The sequence below is a fragment of the Osmerus mordax genome, chromosome 8 (assembly GCF_038355195.1).
Source record: "Osmerus mordax isolate fOsmMor3 chromosome 8, fOsmMor3.pri, whole genome shotgun sequence".
NCBI lineage: Eukaryota > Metazoa > Chordata > Actinopteri > Osmeriformes > Osmeridae > Osmerus > Osmerus mordax.
In genome coordinates, this window is record NC_090057.1 from 804,598 (window position 1) to 820,638 (window position 16,041).

The 16,041-nt window shown below is 46.7% G+C and overlaps 2 protein-coding genes across 6 annotated transcripts; one reads left to right on the forward strand and one right to left on the reverse strand.

Annotated features, from left to right (window-relative positions):
• The first annotated feature begins 1,809 nt into the window (after window positions 1–1,809).
• si:ch211-57i17.5 (usherin) lies at window positions 1,810–3,240 on the forward strand. Of its 2 annotated transcripts, XM_067242482.1 has the most exons (3): window positions 1,810–1,923; window positions 2,283–2,492; window positions 3,119–3,240. In XM_067242482.1, exons 1-3 carry the CDS (start codon window positions 1,912–1,914, stop codon window positions 3,206–3,208), a joined length of 312 nt encoding a protein of 103 aa, XP_067098583.1. In that variant the 5' UTR covers window positions 1,810–1,911; the 3' UTR covers window positions 3,209–3,240. The 2 variants fall into 2 exon arrangements, with proteins under 2 accessions (XP_067098583.1, XP_067098582.1); XM_067242481.1 differs by lacking the exon at window positions 1,810–1,923 and having other exon boundaries at window positions 2,154–2,492.
• Window positions 3,241–5,405: 2,165 nt separating this feature from the next.
• Window positions 5,406–14,746, reverse strand: fez2b (fasciculation and elongation protein zeta 2b). Of its 4 annotated transcripts, none has more exons than XM_067242247.1 (8): window positions 14,399–14,746; window positions 11,603–11,711; window positions 11,364–11,480; window positions 11,075–11,189; window positions 10,251–10,501; window positions 9,282–9,351; window positions 9,126–9,191; window positions 5,406–8,047 (listed from the first exon to the last, which is right to left on the reverse strand). In XM_067242247.1, the coding sequence occupies exons 1-8, from the start codon at window positions 14,704–14,706 to the stop codon at window positions 8,031–8,033; spliced, it is 1,053 nt and encodes a 350-aa protein (XP_067098348.1). In that variant the 5' UTR covers window positions 14,707–14,746; the 3' UTR covers window positions 5,406–8,030. The 4 variants fall into 4 exon arrangements, with proteins under 4 accessions (XP_067098348.1, XP_067098346.1, XP_067098347.1 ...); XM_067242245.1 differs by having other exon boundaries at window positions 11,060–11,189; XM_067242246.1 differs by having other exon boundaries at window positions 11,364–11,486.
• Window positions 14,747–16,041: the final 1,295 nt, after the last annotated feature.

Below are 16,041 nucleotides of genomic sequence, written 5' to 3' on the forward strand. Positions count from 1 at the left end.
GCTGATCTGTGGGCATCTATGAAGCCTTCTGTAACATTATTTGTAAAAGGGACAATAGATCAAATTTAATTTGAAGATCTTGTGAGGAGACACTAACAGCTTGTTCATTGGATATCTGGCACACCACTTAATGCGCAATACTGCATGCTGCTACGGCCATTTGTGATGACCTCATGGGTCAGATAAATAGTTGACACACAGGTGATTCCCCAAGTGTATGTGTTTGCTGTGGTTTTCTAAAGACTGGTGGTTTTTTTCCAAGCACAGAACCTATCCTAACCCTAACCTTGCATTAATGAATGTAAAAAAATGTGTCTACTAAGTGAATACATTTTGACATAAAACTAAAGATTTAATCTGATGGTAGTTGTATTTCTGATCTTACTGTCTAGATCAAAAGTACACACGCACACACAATACTTAGATGGCTGCAGGCACACCTGCTCAGGTAAGCTGACACCCGACACCTGCCAGTTGCCATGACGCTCCTTGGGGGAAGCAGGGCTTGATGGGAAATATTTGAGGTTAGGAGGACACACAACCAGCGTCAGCAGACAAGACCTGCATCTTTCCCTCCCTCTCTCTCTCCCTCTCTCTCTCTCTCTCTCTCTCCGTGTCCTACACACACACACACACATCCTGGGAGCTTCCAGAAGGCCAGGGACAGCTGGGTCGCTTAGCTGTTGTTCTACTTGCCTTTCTCGGACGTTGTGTTTTGGACGACTGCTCTCTGGAGCGCTGCGTGGAGTGTGTCAGCCAGGGTAAGCGACACGGTGAAATATTGATGAGGCGACAACTGTGATCCTCACCCCCACAGGCCTCGCCCTCCTGGCCACATGCACGCTACGGTGAGGGGGTGTCGATGCCCCCAAGACCACCTGCACCACGGACACCAGCACTGGTGAGTACCAACATCCTCTTCCTGACACTCAACATCCTCCTCCTGTCCCTCAACTTCCTGTTCCTTTCCCTCAACTTCCTGTTCCTGTCTCAACATCTTGGTCTTGAATCCGTCCAACAGATCAGTGATGAAACAATGTGAGAGCTGGAGAGGTATAAGAGGATGAGAGAATGAGGGAGACTGTACTGCCCTGTTTGGAGAGAGGGATGAGAGTGGATGAGGGCTGGTAGAAAGTAGGCCACTCTAACGTGCGTGTCTCCAGTTACACGGTTATCTCTGCTGCGTGTGTCTGATCACCTTTCAAAGAAAGGAGTGTTGACTTGTCCCTTTCACCTGCATGAGACCCACAGTCGACAGAAAAAGGAGGAAAGAAAGAAAGAGATCTGAGACGTTTACTGATGATAACAGCATGTGTGGACCAACACAGAACCATCTAGAACAGAAACATAAGTGGTCCTGTCTGTCTCTTCCAGGCCTCTGGCTCACTTTACCACTGAGGGGTCGATCTACAGGTCCTTTCCTCCATGAATAACTGTTCTCCTTATCCCCACCTCCCAACACTCCACCTTCCTTCTCCTCCTTCCACTCTCCTGCCCTCCCCCCTCCCCAGATCCAGTAAAGCCCACTCCTCCCAGCGGGGGAGGGGGTGAGCGAGCGGAGGGGGGGCAGGGAGAATCGCCCCTCTTCTACCGAGAGCTGTGGTTCATCTGTGTGATGGCGGGTGTGGCCCTGCTCCTCCTGGCCCTCCTCCTGGCCCTCATCCTCCACAAGGCCCTGAACAAACCCCCCTTCACCCGAGAGCGCCCCCCTATGGCTGCCTTGCCCCTGCAGAAGAGGATTCCCATGGTGGTACCCCCTCACTCCCACCTGAGGAAGCACCTCACACCTGTAAAGCACACCTGTGATATGAAAACCTTACAAGCTGCTTGACAAACACACTCTTCTTACAGTTTGAAACGGTGCCTGATACGACTAACGCATCCAACAGTGTCACTCTCAAAGGGTTCACTATGCATCTAGAGGTGAGACACACACCTACTTGTAAACACAGACTGTTCCTTGACTGACCACTGAAATATTGTTAGAACATCTGATCCTTGATCTTCTGCTGGACTCAATACTTGCACTGTTTTACTGTTTTTACATTGCTTTTGGATGACAGCTTCTGCTGAATGAATAGCTACAATGTGGCTGTAAAAATGTACCTGGTAACTAAACGGCTCTGTGTAACTGTGTACCTGTGAAGGGGGTACTGTACCTGGTAACTATGCGTCTCTGTGTACCTGTGAAGGGAGTACTGTACCTGGTAACTATGCGTCTCTGTGTACCTGTGAAGGGGGTACTGTACCTGGTAACTATGCGTCTCTGTGTACCTGTGAAGGGAGTACTGGACAGCAAGCTGGGGCCGGGAGGACACGGACCTGCGGAGGCAGACCTGGGGATCTTCAGCGTGTCCTCTCTCCATGCCCTGCCCCCGGACCCTTCCCAGAATTCCCTGCGGCGCAGCGTGAGCCAGCTGATAGACAGGAAGTCCCTGACTGAGGACGAGGAAGTGTGGGACCCCCACGTCCACGGACATGACAGTGGGATGGTGAGACATAAACACCTACACCTGCTATCCACACATAGCTATAGTACCTGAATACCTGCTATCCACACATAGCTAGCACCTGAATACCTGCAATCCACACATAGCTATAGTACCTGAATACCTGCTATCCACACATAGCTATAGTACCTGAATACCTGTTATCCACACATAGCTAGCTAGCACCTGAACACCTGCTATCCACACATAGCTAGCTAGCACCTGAATACCTGCAATCCACACATAGCTAGAACCTGAATACCTGCAATCCACACATAGCTATAGTACCTGAATACCTGCTATCCACACATAGCTATAGTACCTGAATACCTGTTATCCACACATAGCTAACTAGCACCTGGATACCTGCATACTACTCAAGTGATGAAGCTAGAAGGAAGACCCTCTAGGCTACGTTGCTTTGGACAAAACAGTTGGAAAATAATATTTAAGTCAGAACTTTATACAACATGATTTATAGGATAAACAGTTAAAGAAGATCCCACACTACATATGGATACTGTATAGTGTATACAAAAACGGATTCTGTCCTTGACTGGATATGATGCATCTGATCAAGTATCAAACTGACCCAGATAATCTTCCGGTCGTTTTGTTCCCCATGTCAGTTCATGGAGGACGAGGAGTTCGTCGACACGATCAAAGGCTTCAGCACGGTGAGGAAGGAACACACCATGTTTACCGACACTAACCTTTAACCTTCGAAGGACTCCTGGATCTCACACTCGACGGCAGGTGGCAACGAGAAGCATCACACCTTAGTGGTTAGAGGGGATGAACACTGACCTATGAGCTACGAGAAGCATCACACCTTAGTGGTTAGAGGGGATGAACACTGACCTACTTCAGACGGTTAAGATGAGGCGTCTGCAGTGACGTTGTTAATAACATTAAGAGTTGTGTCATCGTTGACCATCTGTACTGGAGCAATTCCTGAAACTTCCAACACTTAACAGGGTCGACATATAGGAGAGATGGGAGGCGTGTGGCTCAGTGGGGTGTTTGGCGACAGATCAACAGGTTCCCCTCTGTATGTTTGCATGAAAGTGTCTGTGAACAATTATAGTCATCATTCATTAATTTAAGATGGCATGCAAACTTGACATGCTCGTTGCGTAGACAGCTGGTTTCATGGTATTGACAGTATTATTGCTACAATTAAGATGTCTGTTTCAGTCGTCATTCACGTTAAAGATTTATAAATGTCTCAGGCATGTTACTTTTATCCATGATGAAGGAAAACGTTGTCATGCATGATCTTAAATGTTTTAATATGTTTATGATCACTTTTTGTACAAAATCTCTATCAAGTGCAGAGATGGGAAGTAAGAAAATACTTTCTTACTGTACTTATGTTGATTTTTCGGGTATCAGTACTTTTCAATTTCAATCGTTACATTTTGTACACAAATATCTGTCCTTTCGATTTCTTACATTTTCAAGCCAGGCTTGTTATTTCAATTTTAATCTGTATTTCGTGGCACGATCAATATTATTTCTCGTTATTGTGCGCCTGTTTTAGTTTTCCGGCTATCACACACAACAAACGTAAAGTAGTCTACAAAGCTACCATGGAGCAAGGCAGAAGGAAACAACCATTTATTTTTCGAAAAAAGTTAAGAAAATAAAGTTTCTAAAGGTAGAAAAATATTTCTAAAAGTTCAAAACATATTTATTATTATTTATTATTATTATTATTATCAATAATAAAACATATTTTCACAAAATGTTTCTAAAGGTAGAAAAATATTTCTAAAAGTTCAAAACATATTTATTATTCTTATTATTAATAATAATTATTATTATTATCAATAATAAAACATTTTCACAAAATGTTTCTAAAGGTAGAAAAATATTTCTACAAGTTCAAAACATATTTATTATTATTAATTATTATTATTATCAATAATAAACATATTTTCACAAAATATTTCTAAAGGTAGAAAAATATTTCTAAAAGTTCAAAACATATTTATTATTATTTATTATTATTATTATTATCAATAATAAAACATTTTCACAAAATGTTTCTAAAGGTTTTTGAAAAATGTTTTGAAAAAGAAGTTTGCATCATTGATGAGTACTTGATGAGGACTCTACTGTACTCTGCTGTACTGTACTCTGCTTTAGGCTTCCCTGTTCTCCCCTCTCTCCTGTGTGGAAAAAAGTTTCTAAAGGTTGAAAAAATATTTTTGAAAAGTGTTTCTAAAGGAATAAAGAAAAGTGTGCTGCGAGTCTATAGTGTTTTTTGTAGGAATATTTATTAATATGATGTGAGGTCCAACAGGTAGTAATAATGGAAACTTTTTACTTAAGTATATGTCAGAGCCCATACTTTTTTACTTTAACTTGAGTGAAAAGCGTAGTCAGCACTTCAACTTTCACCAGTCTTTTTAAACATGAGTAGTCTATCTGTGCTTTTACTTGAGATAAGGATGTGTGTGTTTTTGCCATCTCTGATTAAGCGTGTAAAACATTAAAATATAAGGAACTTATATGATCCAAGTTAAATCATTATGCGCCCATCAGAATATAACACTGACAGGATCGCCCCCTGGTGGCAAATTCCATGATTTGCTTCTCAGTACATTATATACTTGTGAAATGAGTTCCTGAAAGCATTTGCAAAGCACGAAAACGTTGTCGCACTGAAATATGGAGTTAGACCGTAGAACAGTTTCTCTTCCGTTTTCAGGTCAGGTTTTAATGGGCGGAGCCAAAAATGACCTATCTACGTCAGACCACATACGGTTGCATTCTGTTACTCAGCTGGTAAGATGCAAAGACAAAGTAATTAATACATAAAACACTCAGAGACTGACGGTAGGTCTGTTCCTCCCCCCCCCCCCCCCCCCCCCCCCCCCCAATAAAACAACACTAACACAAGTAGTCAACATATGGATTTATTTGAAATTGCTGCAATTCAATTCTGGCACAACACACATGTACCACTACAATTGATAATACGGTTACAAAACAAACATTTTCTTAATAAATTAATGTACTTAAGTACACATCACATGACAAGGATAACAGAAAAACCCAAAATGGGGGAACAACTATTTTAGCATTAAAAATAATCAAGTCGATTCAATATACAAAAATGTCAGGCGTTTAGAAAGGCAGCCTTATTCGTTGTTTGAGTTTCTATATAAATATAAATCTCTTGTTAAGCATGAATATGCTGATATGTCTGCTAAAAAGACCAGGCCGGAAGGGGCGGGGCTTAGTCTCAGTCTGTAACCTGAACCACTTCCTTAACAATGACACCTAGCAACCGTCCTCCTACCAAGCAGCAGGGACGAGGAAAAAACTGAAAATCCTGGAACACATTTCAGTTCGACTACTTGTTTTTTTTAAACATGAACAAATAGTTCGCTGCCCGTGGATACTGTATATATCCGATATATAGCCCGTCTAGTGTGATACAATTCATATATTCAGGTGTCAATCTCTAAATATGTTTGCAGCTGTAAAGTGCATGCAGCCCATCCGGGTGTTGAATGCTTTTAAAAGGTGTCTACAACTTACGAGACGATTAGCTACCAACATGAACCTATACACAAACTACTGGCTGGCTGGTTTCAATTACGGAAGTTTACGAGGCATATTCATTACTTTCCCTGTTGGTCAATAACTCCTCAAAGAATTCGCACACACACACACACACAGACTATATATGAACCTTTGGCTACTGTACATCCCAAACATTCTAAATGCCAACCTTAGGAATCCCTTTAAATTGGGTTAATCTACCATGATCTGTTAAAGTACGAAAACATCTCCCGATGCTACTAAACGCTGTAGCTAGTAGCGCCACAACAATGCTAGCATCACTACACCGCTAAATCTGCTTACTGATATCACATCACAACCACTAAATTAGTCCTTATAGGGTAGCCTACAACACTAGCATGTTGGAGGTACCACAAATGTAGCTTTAGCTACTGAAGATTTAGGGATGAGGATTCAGTTTACGGTCTTTAGACAAAGAGTAGCAGGCTAACAGATACAACATCAACTAACGTCAACTAATACTGAAGTAACACGAGAAACTCAGCCAGGAGAACCAGCACAACAGGAGTCTGGTTGAAGAACGGTGCTATAGTCTGCACTACACTGAGATTGTTCATCATCATCCTTAGTGATGGCGGTTCAGGGTCACATGGATGCGGCCTGACCAAGTACCTGAGGGTAGGTAGGGGCATCTAGGACATGTGTTGTGTACATGTGCGTGAATGTATGTATGCCTAGATGCATCTAGGGTGTGTGTGTATAAGTATGCATGTGTATGTGCATACGCGTGTGTATAAAAGCACATCAGTGCACACTCTCGATGATAGATGTGTTGTTAGTGTCTGATAGTCCCACACTGTACTGATGTAGTAGTGATGCTTCATCACTATGTTAAAAACATGGATGTATGTTGAGCAGCAAATGATAAATCTTCCACAATATCAACCTTCAGTCTCATTCTTCGTCAGACTAGCGATCTCCTGTAGACCGATTTATCACTACAGCTGTTGTCTCAGCATGATGCTGGGCTCTGGTCACCAGACCTGGTCACTGCTCAGCAACATCCTCTCAGACTAACATCCTCTCAGACTAACATCCTCTCAGACTAACATCCATCACAGCCTCTAATCTCTAAACCACCTCCTTCCAGCAACAACATCCTCTACACATTCCACTTCAGTCCCTACATTTCCTGTCCCTTTTATTAAGAAATTATCAAAAAAAGTGTTTCCAAACTGTGCAATTTTAAGATCATAAGTATATAAAATATATGTTTGTTTTTCTTCTAATGTTTGTGTACCTACACTTTTAGAGTATAAAGCAGCATGGAAAACAGGTGCAACGCTATATTGACGATGTGATAGAAGGTTGTAACATTCCTCTTTTAGGAAAACGAGATGTCAGCTGACTGCCAGAGCTGTCCATCATCTACTGCTATGAACCAATGGGTGCTCTCTGATTGAAGGAGCCAAGCTCCCATTCGTTCCCACAACTGATCCTGCCCACTGAGACACAAAAGGTGCGTTCGTGAATGCAGCGCTGGCGTCGCCTGCAGCCTGGCTGACTTGAAGCAGCCAATGGCATTCTTAGCTTCAAGTCAGCTGGCTGCAGTCGGCTGTCGGCGCTGCATGAAGTCGAACACAGCTAAAGTCACTACAGCATCCTGTCATGGCAAATGGCCTATCAGAGTGCAGGTTGCAATGAGTAATACTGCTAATAAAGAGAACCTAACATGCAGAGACAACGTACAAACTAACAAGAGATAGTCGCACTTAAACATTAAAACACGCTTAAGATTGGAAAAGGGTACAGGCAGTCAATCAGCTAAAATATCACACGTTAAAATCTCAACACTCGAGGGCGTCGAGGAGAAAACAGCCTCAGGAAGAAGCCGTTGTACTACAGGAAGGGGGAGGGGCTTAATTCATGGGAGTGTTCCAGAACTTCCCAACGCTTGGCGTGTTCCATTGGTGACTTCTAGAAGGTTTTGGAACTCGTCTGGGTTTAAGTAGGGCACAGAACTGCGGAGACAAGCAGAGAAACTGAGTCACTCACAACACGATCCACACAGTCACACAGGAGGAGAGGAGTGAGGAGGAGAGAGAGGGGTGAGGAGGAGAGAGGGGTCAGGAAGAGAGAGGGGTCAGGAAGAGAGAGAGGGTCAGGAAGAGAGAGAGGGTTGAGGAGGAGAGATAGGGGTGAGGAAGAGAGAGGAGTGAGGAGGAGAGATAGGGGTCAGGAAGAGAGAGGGCGAGGAAGAGAGAGGGGTCAGGAAGAGAGAGAGGGGTCAGGAAGAGAGAGAGGGTTGAGGAGGAGAGAGAGCGAAGATGCTGATTAGTTCTGGTGAGCAGCACTGACACGGACAGCTTTATGAAACTATAAGCTCGCAGACGGGGTGGTGGGGGGTGGGGGTGAGGTGAGAGAGAGAGAGTGAGCGAGTGAGCATGATCAAACCACAAGCACAGCATGGGGCACTACAGTCAGAGCCTGCGAGGAAAGCCTCCGGAAGGAGTCTTGTGGAAAGGGTTCATCTTGTGAGTAGGTGTGTGTGAGTAAGTGTCTTTGTCAGTAGGTGTGTGTTTGAGTGTGTGTATGCACGTGTGTGGGTGGGAGTGTGTGTGCGTCTGTGTGTGTGTGTTTGCCTCACAAACCTCCAAGTCCATTGCTCCTATACCAGAGCTAGTAAGAGAACGCAGCAGAGATGAGAAACAAGTTCACACGTCAAAGAGGTCAAAGAGGAAAGCACAAAACCACTGGTAGCTTAGCAGTAGTGCTAGTAGTGTAACAGTGGTTCTAGTAGCACTACAGTAGTGGTATTAATGCCTTGTACTGTAGGTATGTTAGTCATCATGTATCAGTGAATAAAGACCTCCTTAAATGAGGCCAGGCGGTAATACCCCCCCCCCCCCAATCAAACACCAGGGGGCAGAGTGACAGACACTGAGTGTGTGCGCTGCCTGGCCGGTACGTCAACCCGCACACACACGTATCCTCATCCCTGGCCTCAGATTAGTGAAGGCTGATGGAGAGGTTCCACTGCCCTTCAGCAACAGCTGGGCTCATGTAAAGACAGTGTGTGTGTGTGCATGTGAATGTTACCTTTCAGAATGTAGTCTGTTAGCAGACTGGGCACCTTGTCGCTGTCATCTCTCATAGCGTGCAGGACTGAGGAAACAAACACGCATGATAAACACAACATCCAGGGGTGAGCTGGATGTGGAAGATGTCTGATCCTAAACCAGAAGGGGAACTCACTCTTGGTGAGGATCTGGAGGTCTTCCACCGAGCAAGCCTTCCTCTCATAGGGGATCACTGTGGTCAGGTACTGAGAGAGAGACAGCAGACACACACAGAGAGAGAGAGAGAGACAGATACATATCAAGAGGGGAGAGGATAAACATGACATTTTAAAATGCTGAATCAGGAAGTGAAGAGTTGACATGGCATGCCGACACAAAAAAGATAAAACGAGATTGACATCATCCTGGCTGTTTGTGAGACGGGGGGGGGGGGGGGGGGGGGGGGGGGGGGGGGGTGGGTCAGAAAACCCAAACTACATTCAGCCAATCACACAGCACAGCGGTGTGTTCACAAACAGCAAATGAATAAAACAGGACAAAGCAGAAAACAGATAAAGAGAGATAAACTAGAAGATTAGACAGAGCTGTAACAGTTCACCAGAGGGTCTACTGAGAGAAAAGAACAAAATGGGGAAAAGGAAAAAATCAGAAGAGAACCAAACTAAAGAAACTCAGGAAACAGCAGCTGCAAACACAAAGAACCAAGAGTCAGTGAAGAACAGAACAGAGAACCAGAGGAGAGAGAAGGAGATAGGAGAGAGAGAGACAGGCACCTGCTTGTCCCCTTCTTTTGTGCTGAAAGTTTGACGGAGGCCATTTTGAATGACAGAGGAGAGTCCCTCTATAGTGAAGAGCTATGAGAGGGAGGGAGGGATGTAGGGAGAGAGAGAGACAAGGAGGGAGGAAGGGAGAGAGGGATGGAGAGAGCATAAGAGAGAGATAAGCAGTAAAAGTAACAGACCAGAATAGCAGGAGAAGGCTTTGTGGCTCGATTCAAACATGCAACTGTGAAGTTAATATCTCCCAGCATGCATCAACATGCACTTGAGTGTGTGTACGTATGGTGTGTGTGTACGTATGGTGTGTGTGTACGTACGTATGGTGTGTGCGTACGTATGGTGTGTGCGTGTGTGTTTGGCCTCACCGTCCCCGGTACGTGTGTGCGGTGGGCGCGGGCCCCGTTGGGGCGGATCTTCCTCCTCTGCTCCCGCAGCTCCTTCTGCCTGTTCTGCACCTCGATCAGCAGAGAGATGAAGCCGTTCTTCACCTCCTTCTCAAAGTCCAGCTCGTCTCTCAGAGCCAGCTGCTGGATCAGCTCCTCGCTGTAGCCCCTGATCTGCCTCTCCACCTCCTCCAGGGCCTCCGTCAGCGCAGGCACCGATAGCTGCCTCAGTCCTGGGGGGAGAGAGAGAGAGGGGTTACCCTGAAACTAGCCTTTTATACATCCCCAATCACACACACAACATTAATAAGCTGTAAATGAAAGACACTGCCAGTCTTTTGCCACGGTTAAGAAGGGACAAATCAGATAAGGCGGGATGTTTTAAATATTATAGAAGACAGGACAGGGGCAAAGTCTAGGACCCTGAGGTGACTCACAATCAACCAGTAGGGGCCAAGGTCCTGGATACACACTGCCAGACACAGTAGGGCAGGATGGCTGATAAAACTTTTGCTTGGGTGGTATGGCTCAGTGTTAGATAATCTAACTGCATAAAGGAGTTTAATCAAAATCTGTATCCCTTTGGGTAATAGAGCCTGCTAAATTTTGATGATAGTTTTGAGTGAACTCTGCCTTTAGCAGGTGGTGTGTGTGAGGTTATGTAAGGTTTGGAGCAGCAGTGGTTGTGCGTGGTTACGTCACGAGCATGCCACACTCCCAGGGATAAGAGGCTGGGAACGTGTTTATATTCAGAGGAAGCACAGGCTGCTGTAAGACACCAACACACACACTGTGGTGGTACTCACGGAGAAGGTACCCGGAGCCAGGGTGTGTGAGCAGGCTCAGTTCAGGGGGGAGGGTCTGGCTCTCATCCTCCATGTCTGGAGACTCCTGCATGATCTCCTCAATCTCCTCCATCACCTGGACACACACACACACACACACACACACAGAGAGAGAGATGAGCATAAGGGAGCCCCATGTGTGTGTGAGTGTGGCTGCCTCAGTAGGCCCTTCCTGCCAAAGTAAATTCCTTGTCTGTGCAAACTTTCATGGCGAATAAAAACCCATTCTGATTCTGCTGTGCGTGTGTACCTGCTCAGCAGTGAAGAGGGGCTCGTTGCTGATGCAGGACACGATGATGGAGTGCATGTCCATCTGCTCCCTCAGATCCTCATCATCAGACAGCTCCAGAGGACAGCTCTCCTGCTGCTGTACCTGACGAGAACATGCTAGACTGATGACCTAACCAACAGGTGCTGAATGTTGTGAGTGTACTGTGGCTTGGAAGCAATGTGTGTGTGTGTGTGTGCTTGTGTGTGTGTGATCCGTACCTGCTGGTCTCTCAGGTTGAGTGTGGGGAGATGGAGAGAGCGTGTGTGAGATGTCCTCCAGTCCACAGGCATCACGTTGCCATAGTTATCAGTCAGCGCGTTCCACACCCTGGAAGAGGAGGAGAGAGGGAGGAGGAGAGAGGGAGGAGGAGATGGAGTAGAGAGAGGAGGCAGAGGGATCAGCAGGGATGACAGGTGATACTAGAAGTCTTTGCTCAGACTAAATGCAGATCTCTCTCACTACCATCCACTCTCCTGCTAAATGTGAAGTTGGGCCTGTGTGTGTGTTCCTGACCCTCGTACTGCGGACACTGAGGACAGACCCTGTGAGGACAGACCCTGTGAGGACAGACCCTGTGAGGACAGACCCTGTGAGCCTGTGTGTCAAAAACACTTCTAATCAAAGATGGCTGCTCACACACACACACACATCTGACTGTCCCTCTGAAGTCTCTTACACTCTCGTTCACCAACATCCCTGTCACACACACAACTTGGGGGTGTGTTCTGGACACACACACAGCTTGGGGGGGGGTGTTCTGAACACACACACAGCTTGGGGGGGGGGGGGGGTGTTCTGAACACACACACAGCTTAGGGGGGTGTTCTGAACACACACACAGCTTAGGGGGGTGTTCTGAACACACACACAGCTTAGGGGGGTGTTCTGAACACACACACAGCTTGGGGGGGGGGGGGGGGGTGTTCTGGACACACACACAGCTTAGGGGGGTGTTCTGGACACACACACAGCTTGGGGGGGGGGGGTGTTCTGGACACACACACAGCTTGGGGGGGGGGGTGTTCTGGACACACACACACAGCTTGGGGGGGGGGGGTGTGTGTTCTGGACACACACACAGCTTAGGGGGGTGTTCTGAACACACACACAGCTTGGGGGGGGGGGTGTTCTGGACACACACACAGCTTGGGGGGGGGGGGTGTTCTGGACACACACACAGCTTGGGGGGGGGGGGTGTTCTGGACACATGCTTTCCTTTTAGCTCAGGTTCCCCCGGGCTGACAGGTCACCCAGCCTCGTCAGACACTTCCTTTATGAAGACGTCGACGAGAACCCTTCCTGTTCTCACACACACGCACTATATGCCTAACATCTCTCTCTCTCTCTCACATACACATCTGAACATCTCTCCCTCCCCCCCCTGGAGGTCTCATTAGGAGCTCAGTCACGTGCAGAGATGAAGCTCATCGTTTCAGAAAGGCCTTCGCTTCACTGCTCCCCCCCAGAGCTGGCCGCTACAGGCTCACATCCAGACCCCCCCCCCCCCCCCCCCTCCCAGAGCTGGCCGCTACAGGCTCACATCCAGCCCCACCCCCCCCCTCCCAGAGCTGGCCGCTACAGGCTCACGTCCAGACCCCCCCCCCCCCCCCCTCCCAGAGCTGGCCGCTACAGGCTCACATCCAGCCCCACCCCCCCCTCCCAGAGCTGGCCGCTACAGGCTCACGTCCAGACCCCCCCCCCCCTCCCAGAGCTGGCCGCTACAGGCTCACGTCCAGACCCCCCCCCCCCCCCCCCTCCCAGAGCTGGCCGCTACAGGCTCACATCCAGCCCCACCCCCCCCCTCCCAGAGCTGGCCGCTACAGGCTCACGTCCCCCTCCCCAAGATCGACCCATAAACTCCTTCACTACAGTAGGTTTGGTTTGTATATCTATGATGGTGTGTCTGTGTGAATGCTGCTCTGTGTTTGTGATCGTCCTACTTCAGCACATGCTTCTGTATGATCACAGTTGACTGTGTTTCCACTTGGCTCTGACATTTCAGGAGGCCATTTTATGACACGCTACAGTCTGATGAAGAATCCCAGCCCAGAGTCCTACATGCTGTCACAGCCCATGCTCGGGGCAACATGCACGGTTATTCTATACGTCCTTGACTCTCACCACCAAAATACTGTTTAAACGCTCTCCTGATCCTTGATCTGCTGGACTTTTTGTATGAACTATTTGTATGTTGCCGTGGGTAATAGTGTCTGCTAAATGAAAAATATATAAATGTAATGTTAAGATTCCAGAAAGAGACCTAAATAGATACACGATCTAACAACGTGTACATCATCCATGGGTCAATGATTACAGCTGTAACTCAACGTTAAACACGTGAACTGTTCCCAAACTACTGGGCTCTACAGACCATCTCTGATACCCTGGCGGTAACGCAAGTCCCCACGAGTGAGGGACTATCTACTTTCACTAGTCACAGTAAAAGTGACTGACGTTCGTCCCAGTGTTGTGCATTTACAGGAAGACTATCTGGTGTCAACTCCGTTTAAACTCCACCGAAATTACCCCCGCATCACCGCTAGTCCACGCAACTCTGAGGTCAGCCATTTACGTATTTGTTCATGGAGAGCTATACGCAATTTATGCAAACTAAATGCAGTGTTCGCTTCCAGCTATAACGGAGTGATTGGAAAGATGGAGTGGTGGCTACTAGTACCTCTGGAATAACACGACATTCATGCAAATTCTGCAGCAAAGAGTTAGGCTAGCTGGCTAGGGTACTCAACTTTGATTATAACTTATTTAAAAAATAAAAATTATGGCAGATAATGGAATGTTGCGGTTTATAGTCTGTGCCACTTGTAGGCTAATGTATTTGACTGGAATACCATTTTATGTAGCGAATCCATTCCAGGATTTTTTCCGGGACACAGCTAGCACTAGCATGCTAGCAACTCTTATTTTATTCTTACTTCAACTGTTTGCACAACACAGATTGCTAGTTAGCTAGTATAGCTCTACAAACAGAAAGTAGTAATACTTCATTCACTTACTCGTCATCTTTCAGGAAGGTGTCTTCCGCTATAGGTTTAATGGGGGCTATGTTTTCGGTTTTAGTGTTGTAATTTCGGAAGCACACGTTCAGCTTTTCATCGAAGTCATGGACAAGGTCTTCCATCGATTTGAAGCTGCAAATTTCCCCGGAGAAGCTGTTGTCCAGGTCGGACAAATCTTCCAGGCCCGACGACGAGTCGCCGGTGTTCGAGTTCAGAAGATCCAGTCGGTTTGGAGAATCGGTCACTGGCTTGAATTCGTTAAAATCTTGCCAGTCCTCATCGAAGTGGGCTAACGGCGCCGCCATGACTGCCGTAGGACACCGTTGGATTTTGTCCTCCCCGTTCAGCTGCTAGACGGTGTTGTTCATCGGTGTTGGACTAGAAAACGGAAAACAGCGGAGAGCAAAAAGGGGGCGGATCCTTCAAGCTGACGTGACGTGCGAGAATCCCTCCCATTCCCAGGAGAGCAAAACAGATGCCATAAATCCTAACATCTTCAATACAGAAAATGTTTCTTAACGTGAATACATTCTTTTTAATCCGGAATATATATATATATATATTTTTTAAAGTGGACTATTTTCACCAACTTATAAAAGCTCTCCTCCATCACCAAAGATTTCAATTGTAAATAACTTTTACACAATCACCCTCTCCACTAGTCAGTATGGTTAGGGTACTGGTAGGGTAACTCCATGCAGAGCAGGATAGGGCAGAGTAGGGTATGGGTAGTGTAAGTTAAGGGTAGAGTTATGGTAGGGGTAGAGTAGGGTGTGGTAGGGGTAGTTAGGAGTAGTTTAGGGTAGTGTAGGGGTAGTTTATACTAGTGTAGGGGTGGTTCAGGGCAGGGGTAGTTTAGGGCAGGGTAGGGGTGGTTCAGGGCAGGGGTAGTTTAGGGCAGGGTAGGGGTGGTTCAGGGCAGGGGTAGTTTAGAGGTGGTTTAGGGCAGGGGTAGTTTAGGGCAGTGTAGGAGTAGTTTAGGCCAGTGTAGGGGTGGTTCAGGGCAGGGGTAGTTTAGGGGTGCTGAGTTGAGCTCACTTCTGGCATCAAACCCCTGGACATCCTCATGGGCCACAGCTCTTTTCAAAACCCTGAAAGCTTTATTGAAAATATACATACATAACACTTCTCCTACACAACAATACAAAACAGTACAATCACTTTGTAAATAACACATTAAACGCAAACAGGTCCCCTGTCACCCCCCCCCTCCCTACACTCCCCAGAACTCTTCTTCTGCTGTGAGAAGCCCGTGCCACCTCCAGCCCCCCACCTCTAGCGATAAAGGAAACTTACATCCCCAGCTCAGCCCCAGTAAAGTGAAACAGAGGAACAGAGTAGACACCAAGTTGCATACAGACACAGCAGTGTTCGTCACTGGTGAGTTAGAAAAGGGTGAAAAGCTTTTGGCGTTTTATCTTCACTTTTCGATTTGCTCGGAGTCTTCAGACATGGGAGGGTCCGTGTTGTGGGGGTCGCAAGTTCATTCAACGCTCCAAAGAGGGGGGGGGGGGGTCTAGCAAGTGAGAAACAGAACGTGACACACACACACAACTTATACAACACCCATAGAACCACTACTGTGTTTATCAAGTGTTTTGGTTTTCAGTTAAGGGTGGAACTGGAAACAACAGTGGCAC